General features: G+C 43.5%; 1 protein-coding gene across 3 annotated transcripts in view; it reads right to left on the reverse strand.

Moving 5' to 3' along the window:
* Positions 1-271: 271 nt before the first annotated feature.
* AKAP12 (A-kinase anchoring protein 12) overlaps positions 272-24,421 on the reverse strand; it is a 95,410-nt gene continuing 71,260 nt past the window's right edge. For 2 of the 3 annotated variants that reach the window (XM_078054569.1, XM_036072972.2), the window contains 2 exons: positions 3,708-8,685; positions 272-3,034 (listed from right to left, as the gene is read on the reverse strand). In XM_078054569.1, the coding sequence (XP_077910695.1) occupies positions 3,716-8,685 (4,970 nt within the window). In that variant the 3' untranslated portion in view covers positions 272-3,034; positions 3,708-3,715. Of the gene's footprint in view, positions 3,035-3,707; positions 8,686-22,979; positions 23,205-24,421 lie in introns of those variants that run through there. The other variant, XM_036072975.2, reaches the window with a different exon arrangement.

A 24,421-nucleotide genomic window follows, 5' to 3' on the forward strand; every position in this document is an offset into this window, starting at 1 on the left:
ACTGCATTTTGGGGAGTTTGAGGTCAGCCAGAGGCTTAATGAGATTCTAATTAAAGGGCTCTTGGCCTCCAAAAGGTTAAGAATCACTGATAGTTTTTTGTGCATTGTACACTGTCCCAGGTACATTCCAAATTCCCATGATGCTCCGTGGAAAATGTTGCAAAGGATGGGTAAGTAATTAAAAGAAGAAGTTAAATGTGTGATGACTATCACACCAGTAGAGAAAAGCAATCAAAACCGAATTAAGGTGAAATTACAGAAAGAAAATCCATGGCATTTAATTAGGTTGCATTTTATTTAGATAAATGAAAATTTGCCCCCAAACAGAACTAGTAATCAAATATTGTCTCAGGTTAAAAGGAAACTGCTATGTTTGAAGCTTACACTGAAAGCTAACATTTCCAGCCCTTGACTATTTGTAGCTCCAAACACCAAAGGAAAATACTGGAACACAGGATTCGTGACAGAGAGAGGCAACTCATGTGTACCATTAGCAAAATAACCTGAGGGGGAACATTTTATATTCCTCCATTACAAGAAGTGGTGAGAGTTTACAAGTCTTGCATCGCGTTCTAGTGTACATGGTTCCACAGTAATGCCAGAAATAGCAAAATATAGGCACTTGCTCCAAATTCTGCAGTTTACATTTGGTTATTATGTACTTCATAAATTAACAGCAGCTTCAGAATTATAATACAGAATTCTATCTCATGCTACTGTTAATAGTATTTCCTCCGGTTAATGAAAGTGTTGCTTGACAGACAGGTACAGAGCTCATACAGAGGTAATCCGGGGCACATCCAGAGAGGAGTATGGAAAGCACAGTCATTGCTGGAAAACCACTTGCCAGGGCCAGAATGGCTTGGCCACAGGTGGTCCAAGAACAGCAAACACAAACAGAACGGAGTGGGGGGGACGGGATTTAAAAAAAAAAAAAATCGTTTACCACTTGACTACATGAATCTTTAATCGGTTCAAAGCGAAGCTTCCTCTTGCCACAGAGACGAAGTTAGTGTTTGGACCTATCAGGAGCCCCTTACAAGTTGCCCTCATTTACAGGGCCTCTTGGCCGATCTTTAAAAATTGACACCAGCACTTGGATTTTTTTTTTTTTTTGTGAGTCTCAAGTTGGCAAAAGATATTTAGATGAGAGGGCTTTTTTTTTTTAATTTGGGGATTTTGAAGTTTAATAATCATGAAGCTCGGATGACTATTATATAGGAGACTAACTCCTAGAAGGATGTTAAACATTTACCAACTATGAGGCCATACACTGTTATCTGAGCTGTCTCTCTAATATGGCCCTTTTTTTGGTCATCAGGTTTGTTGATCTAGGATCAACTACTTTCTGATTCTAACAGCCTGTTTTCCGTCTGCTAAACTAGTCTTTCTAGAACATCTAGAATGCTTTAAAATCATTAACTAGCAGTCGTAATTTCAGTTTGCAAACTGAAGTTCGGAGTTTGAGTGCAATTTAAGATGCCTCTGTGGCCAAGCTATTTCTATGTGCGAAAAAGTGGGACATTACATAGGTAATCGTGGCCAAAGTCTGACAAAGTCTTTTACATACTGGCATAAATCAGAAATCATTTTGACATTTAAAAAAAATTCCCAAATCACCTGATGGACAAGGCATCTTTACTATTAAGCCTTCTTAAAAATTTCTTTCTAGATATTTCTCGTTGTTTAAAACCAAAAACAATAAAAGAAAATTGACCTTTTCAAGAAGACACCACCAGATGGTAGCACTCTATCAGTCCTGTCAGTCTGCAAAGCTCCTGGGTCATCTTCGCTCATGCCTCTCTGCTGGGAGCTCCTCGGAACATTACCTCAAGCCGATATCCACAGGTGACACTAGGTAGTGACCACACTGGAAACTTCTACCTTATCTGCTTTTAGGACTCAGGAAACATGCCCCAGGCTTCCTAGTATCTAATAAAACCAGCAAATCTAAGTGAAGCAAATATTTTATTTAAATCAGTTGTCAAATCACAGTTTATCCAAATGAACATAATGCAACACTGTCCTTCAAAGAGTGGGCATAAATATGGCACAGACGCAATCCAGGACCTATCCAGATACCATTTGTCAAGAACCTGACTTTACTTCATGCTGCGTGTGAATGTCGTCCAGCACAGAAGAGTAGAATCAAAACCTTGAAACAGCCGATTGTTTTCTTGGTAAGATGAAAAACATTTCTCACTACTTTGCCTCGGGCTTTAAGCACATTCATCTCTCCAAACAGCCTCAACAATTCAAAGAAAAGGCTTAAAGTTAATCCGCTACTGAAAAAAAACTCCCTTCCAACCCCCACTGGGCTAGAAAGAAAAATTTCACAGTAACAATGGAACATTCTGTATGTCCCCCCCCCACCCAAAAAAAAGCTTTTTATTTTTAGCACACTGTGCATAATGGGAAAGTGCCCAATTTTAGAGTGGTAGGAAACACGGACCCTACTCCTTAGTGGATTTTAAAGTACAAACTATAGCTTCTGATCAGGAATGTTGTCTCCAGGAGGCTGTTTTCACAGGTTACAGCTGAGGCTTAGAGCTTCCCAAGGCTTGACCACGGCTGCACGCCCCACCACGTCCTGTGCAATACAAAAGGAATGTACCATACTGCACATTTCCTTAATCGTTAAGAAAAAAAAATATACAATAGATACGGAAGGAGGGTTACTTAAAACATACATATAAATACATAAAGGAGGATACTCCAGTTTGAGAAGCAGAACTAGGTTTGGCCAACTCCAGTTCCGGGTTAAGAATTTAGGACCTTAAGTCAGAAACATTGTAATATGGTATCAAGGGAAAGTAAGGGGGTGGCCCTGCGAAGAGGAAGTGTTAAATGGCTCTAGTTCCCGATGCAGCCTCAGGATTGTCAGGGTGCTCCAGAAAGGAGGTCAGTCAAGGGGCCTGTTCTTCGGTTCTGAGTCTGAAAAACACTGGGCTCGAGTCTCGTCAGCAGCGTCCGTCCATCTCCTCCTACTGCTGCTCGTCTTCACATTCTGGTCTTGCAAACCCGTGCGCTGGACCTGTAGGAGGAAGGAAGGACCGAAAGTCAATCAAGTGTCTCCTCCTCCCTCGTTCAGTGCAGGAGCAGTGGAAGCCCTCAGAGCAGAATGCCGCCCCTGAGAAAGCGAGGGGGTCAGGGCCCACGGCAGCTCAGGCTGGGCCACCCCACAACTCGGGGCCTGGGGCTCCGCAGCACCAACATTTGGGCCCGTCACACGCACTGGGAGATTTTTAAATGCCTATCACTACTGATGGGGGCTGGGATTTTTTTTCCTAGAAAGCTATCAACTAAAATTTCAAGCTGTAGGAGGATATCAACTTACTATGGACTTCTTGTTATTAAGAAAAATTCAGTAAACTGGCTAGTATGGTGCTGGGAGTACAACATGTTTCTTATGCCTTCAAGCCAAACACACACATGCACCCTTGTGCCCATGCACACGCCCCTTCATTTGCTCTGAAAGCGGGCACATAGGGGTAAAATGAGCTCATTGTTTTCATGACACCAGTTAAGACTGAATGACAGGTCAGTGAGGAAAAAAAAGGAACCTAGATCTTGATTATTCTTTCCGCAACTAAACGTCCTGCATAAAGTCATAATGATTCAAATTCCTGCTTCCCTAATGACAAATTTGCCATCACATGGCAAGAAAGAGGAAAAGATTGTTTTAGGAGAAAAGGAAGCTTGCTTACGTGATGTTTTAGGATCCTGTGGGTTCTGATTTTGCCGGTTCTCCCTCCTGTTTCTGAGTGTCGTCCTGTGTTTGGGTTTTGATCTCTTCTTCTGACTCGCTGTGGACTTTTCCTTCCTGAAATTCTACTTCCTGGCCACCTTCCTTCTCTTTCGGTGTTGGTCCATCTGTGTCCGGGGACTCTTTGCTTAAGCCTCCTGGGGCCCCAGCATCTTCCAGGGCTGAGTGCTGGTTCTCAGGCTCATCAACAGCATCACCTTTTTCATCTTCTTGGGATTCAGGGAGGGACTCCTCTATCCTTTCTTCTAACCCGGCACGATCACCATCTTCTAAAACAGACTCGGTCCCGGTTGTTTGTTCCTTTTCCTCAGATGGGAGAACTGCCTCTTCAAGCTGCTGGTCATCTACGCTGGAACGTTCTACCTCAACACTTGTGACCTTTGCTGAAGCTTCACTCACAGCTTCGGCAATGTCAGAATGGGTCTGTTCCACGGTGGTTAGTGTGGATTCTTCTTTGGCTCGTGTTCCATCTTGAGCCTGAAGCTCTTCTTCAGTCTCGGTGTGCGCTCTCACCTCCTGGGTGTCCGAGATCATCGGCTGAGCCTGTGTCTGGAAATCAGCGGCTGCTTCTTCCGTGCTTACTAACTGGCCAACAACTGTCTGGATCACATTCTGTACAAGTTTACTGCTCTCAGTCTCAAGTTTCGAAATCTCGTTTTCAGGCTCTAGATCTTCCTTTCTTGTTTCGCTCCCTTGGACTTCCTGACACGTGGCCGGCCCGTCCTCTTCATGTGAGGACAGGCTCTGGAGGGTGGTTTCATCTTCCAGATCAGCACTGACGCCTCCATCAGGAGCAGCCGCTACGGTCACCGGGATGGACTCTGGCTGAGCCTCAGTCTCTGTGGGCACCTCGACGTCCCCTGGCCGGGCAGTCAAGGCTTCTTCATCTTTTTCAGAGGATTCTTCTTCTGGAATGGACTGTGCATCTGCAGATTCCAGAGTTTCAGTGGTTTCTAAAATCTCGACAGTTTGTCCTAAGACCTTCTCCTCCACTGCTGCAGCCGTTAGAGTAAAGGGCGCCTCCGAGCTCTGGACTTGAACTTCCGTGCACACTGCTTCCTCCTGCACTAGCTGGGGAGAACTTTCTTCCCAAGCAGTAACCTCCTTTTCCCCGCCGATGACGGCCACACTCTCTGTCTGCACCAGCTGCTTACTAAGCTCATCAGATGTGGTCACAGCTGGTTTTTGCTCAAGTTCCTCTTCGGTGGCTTGAGTTGGCTTTGCTTCCATTTCCTCCCTCTCTCCTTGAGCTTCCATCTCTCTCTCCACTGGCTCGGGAGATGGTGTAGGGCTCTGGACTTCAATACCGTCATCCTTTTGAAATTCAGGTTCTCTAGTAGCTTCCTCTTTCAGGGCAACTTCACTTGTCGCTTCCTGACTGCTGGTTGTTTCGGGGTCTGCAGACACATCGGGGCCTTCGAGAAGCGGTTTCTCTTGGCTCTCCCTGTCGGTGAATTGGTCTTCCTCTTGAATCGCGTCCGTCTTTGAAAGAATGGGTACAGTTTCCACTGGTATCTCTTTGTCCGGATGTTCTAGAACCTCTTCCATTTCTGAATGTCCTTTATTTTCTTCTTGGGATGGAAAACTAGCAGGTGCTGGAGGCACCTGTTCGGGTGCAGGAACTGCCTCTGCTTCTGGGACCTGGGACGGTGTACCTGAAGCAACCTCAGTATCTTCGTGCCTCTCCGGGATCTGCTCTTGCTGTGTTACATGGAGAGCTTCAAGATCTGCTACTGGGGTGCTTCCGTTGGTCTCACTGTCTGTAAGGGTTTCAGCTGAGTCAGGAGCAATAGCCTGTCCCAGGATCAATTCTGATTTTACCCCAACCAAGGTTTCAGCTTGACAAGTGGTTCTAAGCTCACTGGACTCTACACTGTCTGTGACTGGAGGAACCTTCTCAAAGCTTTCTGGGGTGGCCTGCAGGACTACTTCCCCTTGTGTCAAAGTCTCAGCTTTAGCTTCTTGTGCACGTACTTCCAACACTCCATCTGTCTCTTTCTTCAGGTCTAGCCCTTGAGAATCCTCTTCCGCTTCTTCCACCTTCTCTGGTATTTTGGCTTCTACTTCCCGCACTGTCTGAATCGTGTCTTCTGGCAGCAGTGATTCTTCTCGAACTTTTTCCGCAACTGCCTGCAGGACCTCTTGAGTCCGCCTCTCTTGGTCTTCCAGGTCTGGTACACCGCCTTCCACCTCCTGAACGGGTGTTGCTTCCTCTGTGGTGTCTGCTGGAGAGTCAGTGAGCTGAGAAACAGCTGAAACCATGTCGGCGGTCTCTTCAGCACCAGATGCTTCTGCTGCTTCTTCAGCACAAAATGCCTCTGCGCCTTCTGCAGCTGTCACGGCTTCCCAAGTTAATTCCGCCTCACTCACGACTGTGTCATCAATGGCCTCTTGACCCTCTGGCAGAGTTTTGGTAACAGTGGAGGTTTCCTCTGCAAGGACTTCAAATACCTCCCCAGTTAAGGGTTTGGCTTCATCTTCTGTTTCCTCAAGAGGTTCTGTCACCGAAGCAGATATCCAAGATGGCGACCTCTCTTCAACACTGGAAACAGCCCTTGCCCCGTCAAGGACAGTCGCCGTCACCCCATGAACAAGATTCGTACTGAGCTCCTCTGACACAGAAACAGCTACCTCCTGCTCAGCCTTCTCCTCACTTTTTTGGGCTTGCTGTGCTTCGGTTTTCTCCCGTTCCACTGCATCATACTCGGACAGAGGTACCACGGCCGGGACATCAGAATCATCTTCGTTGACCTCTGCTGGCCCTGCATCTTCAACAGTGGCTTGTTCTGCTTTCCCATCTGACCTTTTCTTCCTTCGTCCGGGAATGAATTTCTTAATGGAGACCCAAGACTCCTCTTTTCCAGGCTCAACATCTGACGCTGAATGTTCTGTACCAGACCCAGGTACAGAGTCTTCACTCTTCTCTTCCAGTTTGGACTTGGATTTTTTTCTTGGAGTGACTAATCTTTTAAAGGACTCCCAGGTGGAAACTCCCTCCCCTTCGGTGGGGCTTCCAGCTTGCTCAGGTGAGGAGCTTCCTGGCCCTTGATCATGTTCCTGGGAACTGGCAAGGGCACTGTCTGGTCCTGTGTCTTTGTCTCTTCCTGCATCATCTGGTTTCTGGCTGTCTCCTCCCATTGTTTTCAGTTCCCCTTCATCATCAGATGATGATGCTTTTCTTGCTCTTTTCTTGGATGACCCCACACAAATTAAAGCTTCCCAAGATACTGAAGTATCAACTTTGCGCTTGGGTTCTTCTGGCTTCTGCTCTTCTCCATTTCCTTTGGCTTCCTCCTGCATCTCAGAGGCCGCACTCTCCGTGGAAGACAAGGTGGCACTCTTGACTTTATCCAATTCATCTTCTTTATCACTTTCAGAAAGCCTTCTGACCCGTTTCTTGGGCGTCACCATCTTTTTGAAAGATGCCCAGGGAGTAACACCTTCTCTCTTCTTCTCCCCATCAGAAATAGTTCCTTCCTCGGCTTCCCCCTCCTGGTGTGCGTCCGCGATGCCCTTCTCTAGACACGTAATCTCCTCTGGTTCCTCAGGGGACGAAGCCGAGCTCTCGCCCTTCTGTTCGTCTGTGCTGTCTGGAGACTCCGCCGCAGCTTGATGGTGCTCCCCCAGCTCTTCATCCCCTCCTTCCCTTTTCCCTTTCTGTTTCTTTCCAGAAAGCTTTTTTAAGCCAGTGCTAGTAAATAGTTTCTTTAAAGGGCTTCCTTGCACTTTCATTCTCTCTTGTGAGGACAGCACGTCCACCTCACTCACGGCGCCCTCGGGGTGTGCAGAGGGCGCTTTGTCCTCAGGGCTCAGGTCGGTTGGCTGGGCGTGGTCCCCTCCCGGGGCGCACACTTCTTTCATCTTCCCCAGCTCCTCAGCAGGTTCGGCTTTCTCGAGCTCGGCCTGCGTCTCCACCCCCTTTTCATCCGGCAAGGGCTCTACTGTTTCTTCTCCCTCCGCCTTCTCCTCTTCTGTCTTGGTCTCTGGCATGCTAACGTGGACATCGGCAACAATCTCTACTTTATCATCAAACACTTCTGTTGCTAAGGGGGCGGGTTTCTCTTTGGGGGGTGCCAGCACTTGGTCTTCAGAGGGCAGCTCGACTTTTTCATATTCCACTGACAGTCTGGCAGCATTAACACTCTCGGTGATCTCCTGTGGGTGCGCTTGCTCAGGAGCATCCACTTTCTCAGAGGCGGCGTCTGTCTTTTCCTGTTCTTGCGTGTCTACTTTTTCTGGCTCTGGGTCCTTTTTCTTCTCTGAAGCCTCCAGCTTCTCCTCCTTAGGCTTCCTGAAACTGGTCTTTTTTCTCCAGCCAGCCCACCCTTGAGTGAAGAATTTTTTGAAGGGTGATGCTGTTTCACTGGCCACCGGACTAGTTGGAGAGTCTGGAGATTTGGTAGGTTCTTTCTGTTTTTCTTCCCCTTCCTCTTGGTGTTCCTCTGCTGCTTGACCAGACTCAGCCTGAAGAGCAATCTCTGTGTTGCTTTGCTCACGCGTAAGGGTTTCTTGGGGTTTCTCTGTGGATTGTTTTAGTTCACTTTCTTTGGCTGTTGCTTCTCCGGTCTCCTGGCTGGGCTCCTGGTGGTCACCAGCCCCGTCTGCTGCTCCCGCTCCTTCACCTTCATCTTTTTTGACAGTGAGTAGCTGCACAGTGTCAGACTTCTCGGTCTTATCCTTTTTTACAGTGAATTTAAAGCCAACAAACTTAAACACCTTCTTAAATCCAACATCATTAGCCTGGGACTCAGTAGGTTGTATCAGCTCTTCTAAATTGCTTTCTGAAGAAGGAATCTGGTCGATGATTTCAGGCATTTCCTCCTGCCCATCCTTTGCCATGTCTTGAACAACCACGGAGCCAGCAGCCGTCGCTTTATCTGAGGCTCTTTCACTCACATCTTCAGACTCTCTCTGTCCAACTATTAACAGAAAAAGGAGAGCGGTGGAGAAGAATAAAATTATTACAGTTCAGAAAAATTACATATGTAAAAACCATAACCAAGTAATACTTTCTTTAATGTCAGGCAATTTCATGATAGGGTAACAGTCTTCTCAGGATTTGTAAATCTCAGTCCATGAGGCAGTGTCTACTTCTTTCAAATGACCTTTAAAAATTCAGGTTTAAAGATACTACTCTGCTCCTTCTGTTCCCTGTGAAGGAAAAGTTAATACGCTCAAGTACCAGCATACTAGTTACATGTAAGTAGCTGCAACATCACTAAACTGGGGCAAGCAGATGGTGTAGGTTCTGCTGCAACGGAAAATGGAATCAATCATCACACCTGTGATCCAGAATCCAACCCGTTTTAGAGAAATAAGCTAACTAACAACAAAAGAATCTAGACAAATCTAAAGGAGGGGCATTCCACGTGACAACTAGCTGGCAGTCTCTTTAACAAGTCCCAAAAAACGGACCGGAGCTGCATGGGGAAATTCCGGACTGGGGTAGGGAAAGTACAAGGAACAATTCATCCTGACAGATAGGAGGTGCTCAGAAGTGTAACACAGAATCTTGAAGAATTGTTATGTTGTACAACTGAAACTAATGTAATGTTGTAGGTGAACTATACTCAAATAAAAAATACAAAATAAAAAAAAAGGTGGTGCTCAAAAGCTGAGAGAGGAGTATCAGAGGGAGACAGGAGGTCAGCTTGAAGCGGCCTCCTGCTGGACAAACACTGAAGCATAAGAAGAATGACGACAAGGATGGGGTTACAAAACACTGAACAAAAAAAGAATCCATGGATCAAGAGTGATACTAAGAAAGTAACCAAGGAACAGGGAATACTTCTTCATAAAAAGTGCCAATCAATAAATTTAGATATAATTTCCACTTTGATCTATAGTCACTCATTAGAATTTCAAAATTCTACTGCATCAAGATTCACATCATTCAGGACAAGAGTTAACAAAAATGTTTCTTTTATAGCCGCTTACATATACACTCCTCCCAGACCATGGTAAACAGCTGTTCAGCTGTGAAAATGTGGAACATTATGGTCTTTGAAGATGTATTTTTGTCATTCATCAAGTATGATCCACTTACATGAAATAACTTAAGTGGATTTTCTTTTATAGTTATTTGGGGAAGAGAAAGCCATGTTTTAGTTCAGTTCGTCAGTGGGATCAATTGAACTGGACTTTTTCAATTGCTTAGAAAAGTAAAAAATCATTTCTCATTATGTTCAACATAAAATAATATACAACACTGTTTCATGGCAAGTGTGGTTACGAGAAGTTTTACTGTTTTGAATGTGGCTGTGACTGAATAAATGTGGAACTAGTCATATCACCATTAAAACCAGCCATTCAGAACCAAACCAAACAAAAAAAGACAGGAGTTAGGGGAGAAGTTTTTATATAGAAAGGACTGGAACGCAGAGCAAGGAAGTTGTCTGATTTGCGATAACTTAAATGGTCATCTTATTTGAAAAAACTTAGTTGTCTGTTTGTCATCAGATTAAGAAAACTGCTCTTTACCAGTATCTTTGTAGTAACTCATTCAGTCAAAAATCCAGAAATGCTAAAACCATTGGGTGAAAAGTTCTCAGGAAACCTACCGTTTTAGAGTATGGACACACAGATCAAAAGGAAAACCTTCCTTTACAGTGGAGAAATCTGGCACGTACTGCCTTAAACATCCCCAATAATGGAATAAAACTATCATTGAGCTTTCTGATGTGAGGCACTGAGAAGGCCAATAAATCACTTATAGTACTCCTGCCGAAAGTGCTTAACTAACTGTGAGGAAACAATCAGGTAAATCAATGAAGGATATTCAGTACAGCAACTAGCTTGGCTGGATATGTCAATGTCATAATGGACAAAAATCAAACAAAAACCCAAGTAGACTGTCTGCAAGTAACTTTCAAATAGTTTAAGGAGAGAGACTGAGGGTAGGGATGGGCAGGAGAGAGACTGTGCTAGAATCTCAATAACTGGTGAATTAGGTCAAGGGTATATGACTGTATTTGTCTATAGTTTTGAAATTTAAAAAATCATTGAGGGTTTAAACAAGCAAATCAATGAGATTTAACAAAGGGAGGGAGATACTGTGCTAAATTAATAAATTTAAGAAGCATAACAATAAGACATACTGGGCATATGCGGTCCCAGATTTGGTTATTAGTTAGGGCAAACTAGTCAAAGGACACTTTCCGCTTTTTTTGGGAAAATGTGAGTGATTATGATTTAGGATTAGATGAGATGAACTTTTCCTAAGAGAAAAGAGTTGAAATTTGACTTAAAGAAAAGAAGGTTACCAAACAGTATATACAGTATGATTCCATTTTGGTTTACCCCCCCCCCACCCTTCCCCACCCCCTGGCACAAACACACCCCTCACATGATCTCTGGGGGATAGACTGTGATTTTTTTTTAAATATTTTTAAAGATTTATTTATTTCAGAGAGAGAGTAAGTGAGCACAAGTGGGCAGAAGGGGAGAGGGAGAGGGAATGATCTCAAGCAGACTCCCCACAGAGCACGGAGCCCAATGCAAGGCTCAATCCCACCACCCCAAGACCAGGACCTGAGCCAAAATCAAGAGTTGGATGCCCAACCAACTGAGCCACCCAGACGCCCCTGTGATATTTTAGTTTTGCTTCTATGAATTTTCTAATTTTCTCTAAGTCAATTAAAATGATCACAGAAAAGGTCTTAATACAATTATAATTATATACTTAATACCCACAGCATAAAATGAAGCTTAATAATTATAAATAGTATCCATACCAATACTTAGAATGTATCCATAAATATATGAAATACAGATATATCTGGAAATACATATACAACATGATCCTCATGGACTCTTGCAGTCAGCTTGAGATTCTTGCTCCCTCTCCCTTTGCCCCTCCCCCGGCTCAATCGTGCGCTCTCTCTCTCCCCAATAATTTGAAATATTTTTGTTAATTTCCGCAATCATAAAAGCACATTCATGAAAAAAACTTTCCCCAAACCTTTTTAATGTAACACAAGAGATGTGACTTTTTTAAAAAGATTTTTATTTATTTGATGGAGAAGGGGCGGAGAGAGAGCACAAGCAGGGGGAGCGGCAGGGAGAGGGAGAAACAGGCTCCCAGCTGAGCAGAGAGACCAACGTGGGCCTCCATCCGAGGACCCTGGGATCATGACCTGAACCCAAGGCAGACGCTTAACCGACTGAGCCACCCAGGCGCCCAGGGACGACATGACTTTTTTTAAAAGGTGTACAATACCATTGAAACTAACTAGAGAAAAAAGTCAAACCCCAATAATAAACTCCATGGTAGTACAATTTTACTAAAAATGTACACAAATATTGGGGCGCCTGGGTGGCTCAGGTGGTTAAGCAGCTGCCTTCGCCTGTGTGCTCTCTCTCTGTGTTAAATAAATAAAATCTTCTTTAAAAAAATGTACACAAATATAAATTAAATTTCCTGCTGGCAAGCATGAGAGAAAAACAAACACTCATTAACTAACCTTTCTAAAATTCACTGCAAAATGCAGAGACATTTTGCTAACATAGTGGGAGAAAACAGGTGTCAAACACACCATTTTCCTCCCCCTTTTCCCTCCATGCTCCCAAATCTGTTTCAATCTGAAACACTTTTTCTTAAATTCCGGGATGACTGGAGGAATGTTTACAGTCACAACTAGAGAGACAAAAACAAACAGCCGCCAACTGGCCGAACAAAACGGCTACTGACAGCTCCAGCTAGCCTTCCAAAACTGAGACCGTCTCTTTAGTACAGCACGGTATATGGGCTGAACACATTTCCGTAAAGAGGGACATAGGATCACAAGAAAAAACAGGTTAAATCCTAACTGGTCAACCCACCGGTCTGCAGTCTCTATTGCCCTAAGTAATCCTAGGAGCCAGAGTGGCCCTCCAAGCCCACCCGCCCGCCGCGTCCCCCCGCGGACCGCCGCTGGGGGGCGCGCTACTCACAGCAAAGGTTACTCCACCAGGGCATCACGCGCCGCCAGCCGGCAGAGAAGCGCTACAGGGGCCGGGGAGCCCCAAGCTGCTTCTCCCAGCTGCCCCATCGCGGAATGGGCACTGGTGCCGCGGACGAGGGTGCCCCCTGGGGGCCACCGCGTGCGTCACAGAGGGCACAGCCTCCTCGTGGCCCAGGGGCCCAGTGCTCTGGCCTCAGAAGTCTGCAAGGAAAGCGCCCCGGGGGTCCTGTGCATCGCGCCAATGGGTCTCTTCAAACGTAAGCACACCCAATGTCTGAAAATCATCATGGCTAAATGACTGCCAAACCGCTAGACCTCAATACTGTTGGATTCCTGAGCTGCGTCTCTGACCTACGCTATTCGGTGGTAAACTCCAAAATCGCAATGTATAGCGATGGCCCAAGGGATAGCGGGATCCTGCACATGGCGTGGTTTGCTTGGTTGTAAGAACTTTAATTTCTTGAGTTTATGAACAAGAACTGTGTACCTCGTGCACGTTCCCATTACAGCGCTCACTTAAGAGTCACAATGCCTTAGGGCTTGAAGGAAGAATTCACCTTGTCCTTCCAACTGGGGAATAAACGGACTTCAGATACGGTTATGTGGTTATTGCAAAATGGTACAACCACTTTCGAAGACAGTTTGGCAGTTTTTCCACAAAACTAAACATTTTCTTACCATGATACAGCAACCCTGCTCCTTGGTACTTAACCCAAATGAGCTGAAAACATGTCTACACAAAAACCTGCATATGGATATTTAGAGCTATGTTTATAGCTTTAGTCATATTGCACACACTTGGAAGCAACCAAGATGTTCATTATATGAATGGATGAATGAATAAACTATGGTACATCCAGAAAATATAACATTATTCAGCGCTAAAAAGAAACGAGCTAGCAAAGCCATGAAAAGATATGTAAGAACCTTAAATGCATTATCACTGAGTGAAAGAAGCCTGTCTGAAAAAGTTACACACTGTATGATTCCAACCATATGACATTCTGGAAAATGCAAAACTAGAGACAATTAAAAAAAAAAATCAGTACTGCCAAGGGTTGGGGGAGTAAAGAATGAACAGATCACCTAAGATTTTATGGCAGCAAAACTACAGTTATCCCTCGAACAACATGGGTTTGAACCATGTGGGGCTCCTTATACATGGATTTTTTTCAGTAAACACAGCACAATACTGTAAATGTATTTTCTCTTATGATTTCGTTAATAGCATTTTCTTTTTCTAGCTTACTTTATTATAAGAACAGAGTGGATCATATATATAACATGCAAAATGTTAATCAACTATTTATATTCTCAGTAAACCTTCTAGTCAACAGCAGGCTAATAGTAGGTAAGTTTTGCGGGAGTCAAACCTTGTATTTGGATTTTCAACTAGTAGGCCCCTAACCCCATGATGTTCAAGGGTCAACTATACATTATGATACTCTAAGGGTAGAGACATATGATTATTATATCATTTTTTCAAAATCCACAGAATGTACAACACCAAGAGTGAACCCCAATATCAACTATGGACTTCAGGTGATGGTATGTCCATGTAGCTTCATCAGTTATGACAAATGTACCACTCTGGTGTGAGATTTGATAGTAGGAGACACTATGCATGTGTGTGTGTGTGGGGGGGGACAGGGCGCATATAGGAACTCTGTACTTTCCACTCATTTTTGCTATGAACCTAAACTGCTCTAAAAAACAGTCTATTCGATGGCCTCTGAAAAACAAACTGAGGGTTCTAGAGGGGAGGGGGGTGGGAGGATGGGTTAGCCTGGTGATGGGTATTAAAGAGGGCACGTTCTGCATGGAGCACTGGGTGTTATGCACAATGAATCATGGAACACTACATTTAAAACTAATGATGTAATGTTGGTGTAATGTATGGTGATTAACATAACAATAAAAAATAGTCTATTTTCCTAAAATGGTCACAAGACTTGGCCAGTGTCATAGTAGGGGTGTGGCATCTCTGGTGGGCCAAAGGCTGGAGGGGGAGCATTAAACAGGAACAAAACAAAGTTTGCCTTTTTAAAAGAAAAATTAATTCCATATACTTTCAAAGTGCTAAAATGCTTTATTTTCCATAAATTACATTTTATAATTTGTAATTGCCATTTATGACAAGAAAAAGTATTGAGACATGTCAACTCCTATTCTTAGATGGAAAAACTGCTATTATGTCTGATGTAAACAGCACTTTAAATTCTATTTCAGTATAGGGTGCCTGGGTGGCTCAGTCGTTAAGCGTCTGCCTTCGGCTCAGGTCATGATCCCAGGGTCCTGGGATCGAGTCCCGCATCGGGCTCTCTGCTCCTTGGGAGCCTGCTTCTCCCTCTGCATCTCTCTCTCTCTGTCTCTCATGAATAAATAAATAAAATCTTAAAAAAAAAAATAAAATAAATAAATAAATAAATAAATAAATTCTATTTCAGTATAAAAAAGCTGTTTTTGATGGTTATAGTCATGCTATTAAAAAAAAAGAAAGAACAGGTACATCCTACTCACCCACTCACAGATGGTCAAAAGATCGCTCGACCATTACTTTGCAACCATTACAGTAAAAACTGGATAAGGCAAGAATCTATGGGTGCTAAGTGGGGGGATGGGAGAGAGAGCGGGCAGGATATTTACATGCTTACTAGTTGTAAGGGTGGGGAAACCAGGCAAAAACTTAACATCAAGCTCCATTAGGGCCAGACGCACACTGTGGGTAAAACTTTCACAAGGATACAGCAGCATCTGTGGCTACGAATGCATAACCTGCAGTGAAAAAGGAAGAAATAAACACAAAGGAATGCAGTGGAAATGGGGAGAGGAGAGCCAAATGCTTCAAACATGTCAGTGTCTTAAGAGACAAAGACTACAGAAATGTTCCAGATTAAAGAAGCTAAAGAATGTAACACATAATACCTGATCCACGGATGTATCTCACAATGCCAGGTAAGAAATGCTAAAATGGACATTGTTAAATTAGCTGACAAAATTGGAATAAGGATGACAGATTCTATACAATTATTGTAATGATTAAATATAGGACACTGATACTGTATTATGGTTATAAAAGAGAATATATCTCTTCTTAGGACGGACACGCTTAACTATTTATGAATAAATGATGTGGATAACTTATCCTCAAAAGCTTCAGACAAATTTCTATCTCCTGCCTATGTAAGAGATAACAAGAACCTGTATGCTGGTTTGTTTTGTTTTCCAACAAATAATGAAACAAATGAAGTACAAGGCTAACAATACATGAATCTAGATAAATGGTATATAGCTGTTTCTTGTACGTTTTTTATTTTTGCAACTTTCTCTAAGTTCAAAGTTACTGTTTTAAAAAAATCACCCAGGGATGTGCGAAATAGATAAAGGTGATTAAGAGGTACAAAATTCCAGTTATACAATAATCATGGAGATTAAAAGTACATCACAGGGAATCTATGGTGATAGATGGTGACTACACCATCATGGTGAGCAGTAAGTAATGTACAGAGTTGTTGAATCACTATGTTGTACGCCTGAAACTAATATAACATCGTAGTTATACTTCAATTAAAAAACACTCAGAAGAATAAACAGGTGCAAATAACTAATAAAAATACAGAAAACAATGAAAGTGGAGAGGGTAGTGGTTGTAGAAGACACTGGATCTTAACCTCACATCATAGACCATAATATGTATTATCAATGTATTGTTTTTTTAGATTTTTATTTATTTATTTATTTATTTATTTATTTGACAGGGAGACAGCGAGAGAGGGAACACAAGCAGGGGGGAGTGGGAGAGGGAGAAGCAGGCTTCCTGCTGAGCAGGGAGCCCGATGCGGGACTCGATCCCAGGACCCTGGGATCATGACCTGAGCCGAAGGCAGACGCTTAACGACTGAGCCACCCAGGCGCCCCTGTTTTATCAATGCATTAATAGAAAAACTACTTTCTCCCAAATTCAGGGAGGGGGGAAATTAAAAGAACAGAAGTTCTGGACACAGATTTTGTTTAAATTTCAGCTGCACCACATCTAGCACTGGGCCCTCCGGCCAATTTCCTGAGGTTTCTGTTCTTAGTGTCTTCGCCTAAAACATAGGTCACCTTTAGGACTTCCTGCTAAGGCTTGTCAGGAGGAAGTATCACTTGGTTGTAAGATAAAACAAAAACTCTATAATGGTTTTTTTCTTCATTGTCTTCTTCAGAATGGAACTACTTATATTTTAATTAATTTTTTTACCAATTCCAAAATGATCTATATAAATTGCAGGAGATTTTCAAATTCGGAAAATTGGGAATGACATGCATACAGTGTCCAGAGATTAGTAACTGAGAATGTTTTCTTCTGGCTAAGTTATTCAATAGTTTTTGAAATTGTGATATAATGGCCACAAAATTTATTTTTACATCCTCCTATTGGTAAATAATTTCTTGGTCCAATTTTTCATCATTACGCTCTACAATAAACATTCAGGCATATAAATCACTGCCCAAACCCCTGAGCAAGTGTTTGAACAGAAGAGGGCAGTATTGAACAGTTTTCAACTCCGCCAGGCTGGGAAGCCTTGCAAATTTCCTAGACCTGGGCCAGAAAACGATGCAAAAACCTACCAATCCATAAAGCTTAGGTGCCTTTTCAAATTCTCCATAGTTGAATGCCATATTCTACCTATGTGTACCTCTTTGACTCCCAACACAGATACTAAGGAAAAAAACGGGGCACAGACATCTTGAGTTGGCTCCCTCCCTCCCCTGTTCTTTATTTGCACCCCGTGAGGATCTAGACCCTTTACCCCATTTTGGACCAAGTGTGGGTCAAACGGGACTGCAGCCCTTCTTTTTGTGTTGCACTCCGTCCCCTGCTTTTCCAGGCCAGCAGTATGCAGTACGTTTCCCAGGTGCTTGGCAGAAGGGGGAGATCTCCAGAAAAGACCACCCTCATTCCCATCCGTGTTCTAGTTTGTGGTTAGCAGAAACCTTTTTCCAGGCATTTTTAGGTGCTGTCTGCATGCTGGTTCTGAATGAGTTAAAGATCATAGCGTGATGAGCAAACCTGCTGGCCCGGTTTGGCAGGAGTGGAGCAGCAGGTAAGAGACACAGGAGGCTGGTGATAATAATACCTTCCAGGAAAGGCCCGGTGTTCACCTCCCCAGATTCGCACAGGAGAATCCATTCACAACCAGACTCAGGAAAGTTTCATTAATAAATTTACCTCCTCGGGGCGCCTGGGTGGCTCAGTTGGTTAAGCGACTGCCTTCGGCTCAGGTCATGATCCTGGAGTCCCGGGATCGAGTCCCGCATCGGGCTCCCTGCTCAGCGGGGAGTCTGCTTCTCCCCCTCCCGCTCCCCCCTCTTGTGCTCTCTCTCTCTCTCTCACTCTCTCTCAAATAAATAAATAAAATCTAAAAAATAAATAAATAAATAAATAAATAAATAAATAAATTTACCTCCTCTGCTATAGTTTTCAACACAACAGCTCCCTCTAGTATTATCTGCCTTAGATTTGTCGGATTGAATAGGAAGAGGACAATCAAAAGGCCTGATCATCTAAGCATCACTGATTCGGGGATGCACTTTCTTGGTACCCAGAAAGTCCTTCCCCAGAAACAACTGATTTTAGAGTAGGCCTTTCTGACACAACATGTAAGTATCACTCATGGGGGATTTAGAATGATCCAAATTATCCACTTTGAAGAACACTGCTATCAAGCCAGCAAGATTCCCAAATGCCCATAAAGTCCAAACACAGTGCTCATTTACCCACTGCTGTGGTGACTGGGCTAGAAACTCCACATTCTCGCCCGGAGTCAAAGACAACAGAAGGCTTGGGAAGGGAGCCGGTCTGCTTTATCAACAGGAAAAGCCTCTAGGAGATAGAGTTGGCAGATGCTGGTCCCCTCCACACCCCAAAGCCATTTAAAAGACTACAGTCCTTACCTTGGTCCACACACTCATGAGCCCCACACTTCCCACCATGTTGCCTGGGACATGGTTTTGCTGACATATTTTCCCACCTCACCATCAGTGTAAACAACATCATAGAATTCTTGCTTCTCAAATAAACAGTATTACAGAAACCATGCGTTTCTATTTCCCTTTTCTGGGAGAAGACTCTAATCATATGCCTGTGTGAGAATATATGAAAAGTATTTTTAATGATGTCTCAAGACCAAAACTTGAATGGTATAGAAATCCCACTTTGGTAGAGAATCATTAAAGCTTTTAGGTGTTACTTTCTAGTAAACTCTGTTTAATCTCCGGATAAATGTCCAGTTACTCAATCCCAATTTATGAAATCAATCACGAGATCTCTAAGGTGCATGGGCAAATTTACATTTTCCTTATGAAACTGTCATCATCTGCCTACTTCCCAAGTTTCAAAAGGCGCATGATCCCCACCCCACCCCCAAAGTCCAAGTACCCTCACGGAAGCTGTGCTCCTCACAGACACACCACCTCCAAACTCCACAAATGCAATAAACAGTTGCAGGTCCAAAACCTACAGGGTCTGTTCTCACTCTTCCAAATACTTAAGAGATTAAGACATAAAAAGTACAACTTGTTTCTTCTACTGTGAGATGTTTAAAAGAAAAAAAGACAAGAAATATGTCATATTATATACTGCGAAATTTTAATGCTTTTATCCAAACGTAGCTCTCAAAGTCCGTGGCACCACGACAGTCGTTTTTGTCAAAGAAAAAGTGCAATATTGCAAAAGCTACAACATTACTTTTTTAAGTTTAATGTAACCAGCGCGCTCTGTTCTGCAGGCACATCAGGCCTGCTTGCTGCTGACATCTGGATCTGGTTAACTTTCTCCTATGATCTGCAGCATTGTCCTGGATTTTGTCCAGAAATTCTCTACATTCTAAGTCCATCCCTTATATCCTACCCACCCAACGCCCCATGTTGTCATGCTCATTAACCACAAAACCTCGAAGGGGAGATGTTAAACCAGGATTAAAACTCAGAGAAGCAGAAGCCCGTGTAGGAGGGGTACAGGTGACGGTCCCCGTTTGTCCCGGCCTCAGCAGGGATGCTGAATGGTCCCTTGTACATCTGGCAGGCGTACAAAAACGGGGGCACCACCAGGGCCATAGTAAGACCCTTTACAAGGTACTCTACAGCTGTGCTTCTTAGTGGCTGAGAAAGATGACAACTCAAGGGACGCCTGGGTGGCTCAGTCATTAAGCGTCTGCCTTCAGCTCAGGTCATGATCCCAGGCTTCTGGGATCAAGCCCCACATCGGGCTCCCTGCTCAGCGGGAAGCCTGCTTCTCCCTCTGTCTCTGCCTCTCTCTCTCTCTCTCTCTCTCTCTGACTCTCATGAATAAATAAATAAAACATTTGAAAAAATGAATAAAAATAAATAAATAAATAAAAGGGGTTAAAAAATAATAAAATAAAATAAATAAAAGGGCGTTAAACACCCACTTTGTGCAGGATTATTGTACGGAATAATGAGAATGGGCACTCAGTAGGTGGTAGTTATTACTCTAGCAGGTGTGAGGGTACTCATTTCAATGTCTCACAAGTCTCTACAACTAACCAGCCTCCTTGGCAGACAGAAGCAGCCATGCGGAGGATATATATATATATATATTTTTTTATCTTGTCAAAAGACCTGCATAGAGAAAGGCAATATAAATCATCTAGAACTTGCATGAACGTTAGAGGACTCTTACAAAGAGTAATGCTGCCCTAATTCCCCATGATACTCCACAGTTAGTCTCAGTAATGTGAGTTAGAAAAAATAGGGTACATATTTTCAAAGTATCTTTCAAAATCCAATAGGCATTTTTTTCTGGCATACCATTAACAGGTTGGTGGGGGAGACGACACCTCCATCATCCTATGTGATCACTTATGTTCTAGTTTTTTTTTTGTTTTTGTTTTTAATTTATTTAAGTAATCTCCACACCCAGCATGGGGCTCGAACTCAGGACCCGGAGATCAAGAGTTGCATGCTATTCCGACTGAGACAGCCAAGTGCTCGTGCCTTTTTTTTTTTTAAGATTTATTTATTTATTTGTCAGAGAGAGAGATTGTGTAGCAGGAGGAGCAGCAGAGGGAGAGGGAGAAGCAGGCTCCCTGCCCACCAGGGAGCCCGAATCGAGGCTCAATCCCAGGACCCTGGGATCATGACCTGAGCCAAAGGCTGATGCTCTCAACCAACTGAGCCCCCCAAGGTGCCTCCTATTTTCCAGTTTGTAAGCTAAGTATTACTCATGTGATGTGAGGTTAAGATGTCAAGAAAGACCAAGTGTGTATGAGAATATGCCATCATTTCATAATTCAAGTTCTGCTGCCTTCATTTCACTGGTCGGGCGGGAGTGGGGTGGGGTGTAACAGTCCTGTAAGTGACAGCATTTCCTTACTTTCAGAAAAGGAAACTCGTTCTGAAGTACAAATATATTATCAGTCTCATCCCTTCCTATTCACTGTGAAATTTAAATGCTCCAAGCATAACGTAACACCGAAGAGGACTAGAGTAACTCTCTTTCACATTATTTAGATGAGTAATCTGATATTTAATTAATATTTAATGCCATTTTAAAAAGCCTGTGTTGCTTTTCAAGATTCTGACCAACTAAAGACTGGTCATTGTAAATCTTCCTTATCAGGATAACTTACAGAGGGGGAAAAAATAACAGTTCAAACTCCCTTGGTCCACGACAAAATGGTTATTTGCTGTTAAAAAGAATTTCTGTGCACCTACTTATTACTAGGGAGAAGTACCAAATTTTGTCCATCCTCCATACCAGCATTGTAATGGAAGAGAAACTCAGAAAGCAACAGATCTAGTTAACTTGAAATTGCCTGAAAAATGAGACCATCCTTCCAACTGTTGCCATTCGTCAGTCCGTTGGGATGATCTGAATCAATTTTTGAAAGCCCTCCAAATACCCCAAGTTTATTACCTCTTAATTACTTCGAAAAAGAAACACCTTTCTTTCCCGTAAGAAACTCAGCATGTGATAAAGCAATCAGGGAATGAATATAAGAAAGATCACGCTATACACAAAAAGCACCCAGAAGAAAGTTATAATCATAGAACACCCACCCCTAGCCGTGACACCCCACAAACCACACTCTCAGGCAGCCCCTCCCAGGGTTTGGCATGGCTATGTTTCATTCAGAGAAAAGGTAATGATCTGGAAAAAATGAAACATTTTGGTTTTATTTTGTACAGTCTATTTAATAAGAGATTCTAGGTATCTCGTAAACATTCCTGCTATACAAATGGTAGAAAGGCTTATGGCATTAATGTGAGGAAGGAAATCTCAAAGTAAACAAGCTAATCTATAGGAAGTGAGAGATATTTTTAGTTTTGCTAAACTTTCACATTCATTTAAAATTCCACAGAAGAAACAGGCTTTGCAGAAGCCATTTTATTGAGAAAAATGTGAAGTCTAGAAATTCTACACAGCATTTTTAAGAAAGACGTAGATCTGATGAGCAGTGATCTCAAACAATTAGAAAAGAGCAGGTCTTGGAAATCTAAATTAGCCAATGGGCGTTTATGCATGAGTGGTACAGGGAGAGAGGAGAACACAGGCAGGCAAGTTCCTAAGGATTCAGACTACAGCAAAATTGCATAAACGATCAAATATCAAGTTAGAAGAGCTGTCAGGGCTTTCTACAACTCATTTGCTAGATGTGCGAATTAAGTATTACAATTCATACTTACAGCCAGATTTCTAGCGTGTTTTAAAAACATACATTTTTACTATTAGTGCCTAAATGTGGTTACCTGCTAGCCATCAATTTTACACCAGGTATTCGTTAAAACCACCATTTAAACCAGAGCTAACATCTTAGTCCCCTAAATCACCATGCGCACCTTCACTGAAAGTTTCTAATAAGCAGGTCAAAATGCCAAATATCCTAATTTTGCAAAAACAAGAATTTACTTTTTTAGGACTTCAACCAGTGACTAGGCTTTCACAACCTATTTACAAATTCATCCCAATCTAACACGTTTCTGCTCCCCTCCCCAAGCGCCCCAAATACATTCAAGGTCTCCCCCAAGTACAGTCAGGAAGATTCCTGCGTAGGCAGAAGGAAAACGCTGGGCGTGTTGGGTTCTTACTGAGCCAAAGAGAGAATGCTCTTCTGATTGGAAAGTCAGCAAACACAGAAACGAATGCCAATCAGTGTGTTCAGCCACGGACCTCGAAGCTCTCTCCACCCAAATGCAGGTTCCAGGGAAGGAAGCATTTGTTTCACCTGCCACGGAGGGGGAACACAACAGCCTGGCTCCTGCCTTACCTGTGATTGTGATGATCCCCAGCATATTTAATAGCACACCTCCAGATGACAAGAGCAGCTGGTCCTCGCCCTCCTTCGGCGGTTGGCTGACGCAGCACGGGATCTTGCCAACCCCGTGCAGTCTGGCTGCGATCAGAAAGAAGTGCGCGCCAAGCCACCCCCAGAGGATTAGGGAGAATTAAAAGTGCCTTCGGAGCCGCCGCAAAAAGAGGCAGAACGAGACCGAGGATGCATTTCCCCGGCTAATTATAGGAGAACCCACCCCCCACCCCCGCCCCCGCCCCCGCCCCCTGCGCGCCGGGACCTGGCACCGCGCGCGAGTCATGTGTTTCATTTTAAAGAAGAGGAGCCCTCCCTGGAGCTGGTCTCCGCTAACGGTCAATGAGGCTCTGCAGAGACCCAGGGAGGGTTTCAGAGTTGCTGGGATGAATAACCCAGAGTCAGCAACATTTTATCTCAACCGTTACTTCATTCCTGGCACGGATGTACTCTTGCGTCTCAGCTTTTAGCTTTACTTAAAGCAAATATCGGCACAGATACATCCTACGACCATTGTTTTTATACCGCGCTCTGTATCCTTGTTTGTGTTAAGGCTGATGAGGTGCAAAACACGGTTCGCTTTTTAGCACCTACAGGATTTTACATTCTCACCACCTGTTGGACACACACGGGCTGCACTGAGCTGAGGGATGGCAACTGATCTCCGTTGTCCCATTATTTCAAGTCCTTGAGAAGGGTGTTACAAGGCAAACTTTGTGTCTTCAACGCTGAATTAAGGCAACTTGTAAAAAGCCCAAATAGTGGAGCAGTAGGTTTGGGGTTTTTTTGTTTGTTTTGTTTTTTGTTTGTTTAATGGTACAAGTTAACTAAATTTTTAGATCAAACTAGGCCATATTCCAAAATCTAGACACTATCGAATCTCTAATATTCAAGCACACGGCATGGAAATCAGTCAGGACCATATCAAACACTCACAAAATTTCAGACAGCATTGAATTCTCAAATTCTTTCTTCGTGAAACTTTAGAATGTTCCATATAAAGACACAAGGTAGGTAGGTGATAAACAAGTCTTACAATTTTGGCATGCTTTTGTATGTCAATGTTCTGTGAGGGTAAGTCCACTGAGGCCCCCTGGCTTCCTCCCCCTTTCATCCTCCTCCCTATTTATCACTTCATGCCTTGCCTGCCTCACCTCATTACCACGGGCTCTTCCCCTAAGCAACAAAAGAAAGGTTTTACCACTGCTCTTCTCTTCAGACGGAGAAGCTCAGATCTTATTCATTACTGCTTAGGGGGGCAGAGAGCCCTGGGGTGGACCAGAGTGGGCGCAGTAAAGAGACGGGTGGGAGAGAAGTATCAAGAAACAGCTGAGCACGGGGATGCTGGCTGGCACCTAGTTGCTCCTTCTGGCCACCAGGAGGCGCAACGCACCAGGGTCAGG

Source organism: Halichoerus grypus, chromosome 9 (assembly GCF_964656455.1).
Source record: "Halichoerus grypus chromosome 9, mHalGry1.hap1.1, whole genome shotgun sequence".
NCBI lineage: Eukaryota > Metazoa > Chordata > Mammalia > Carnivora > Phocidae > Halichoerus > Halichoerus grypus.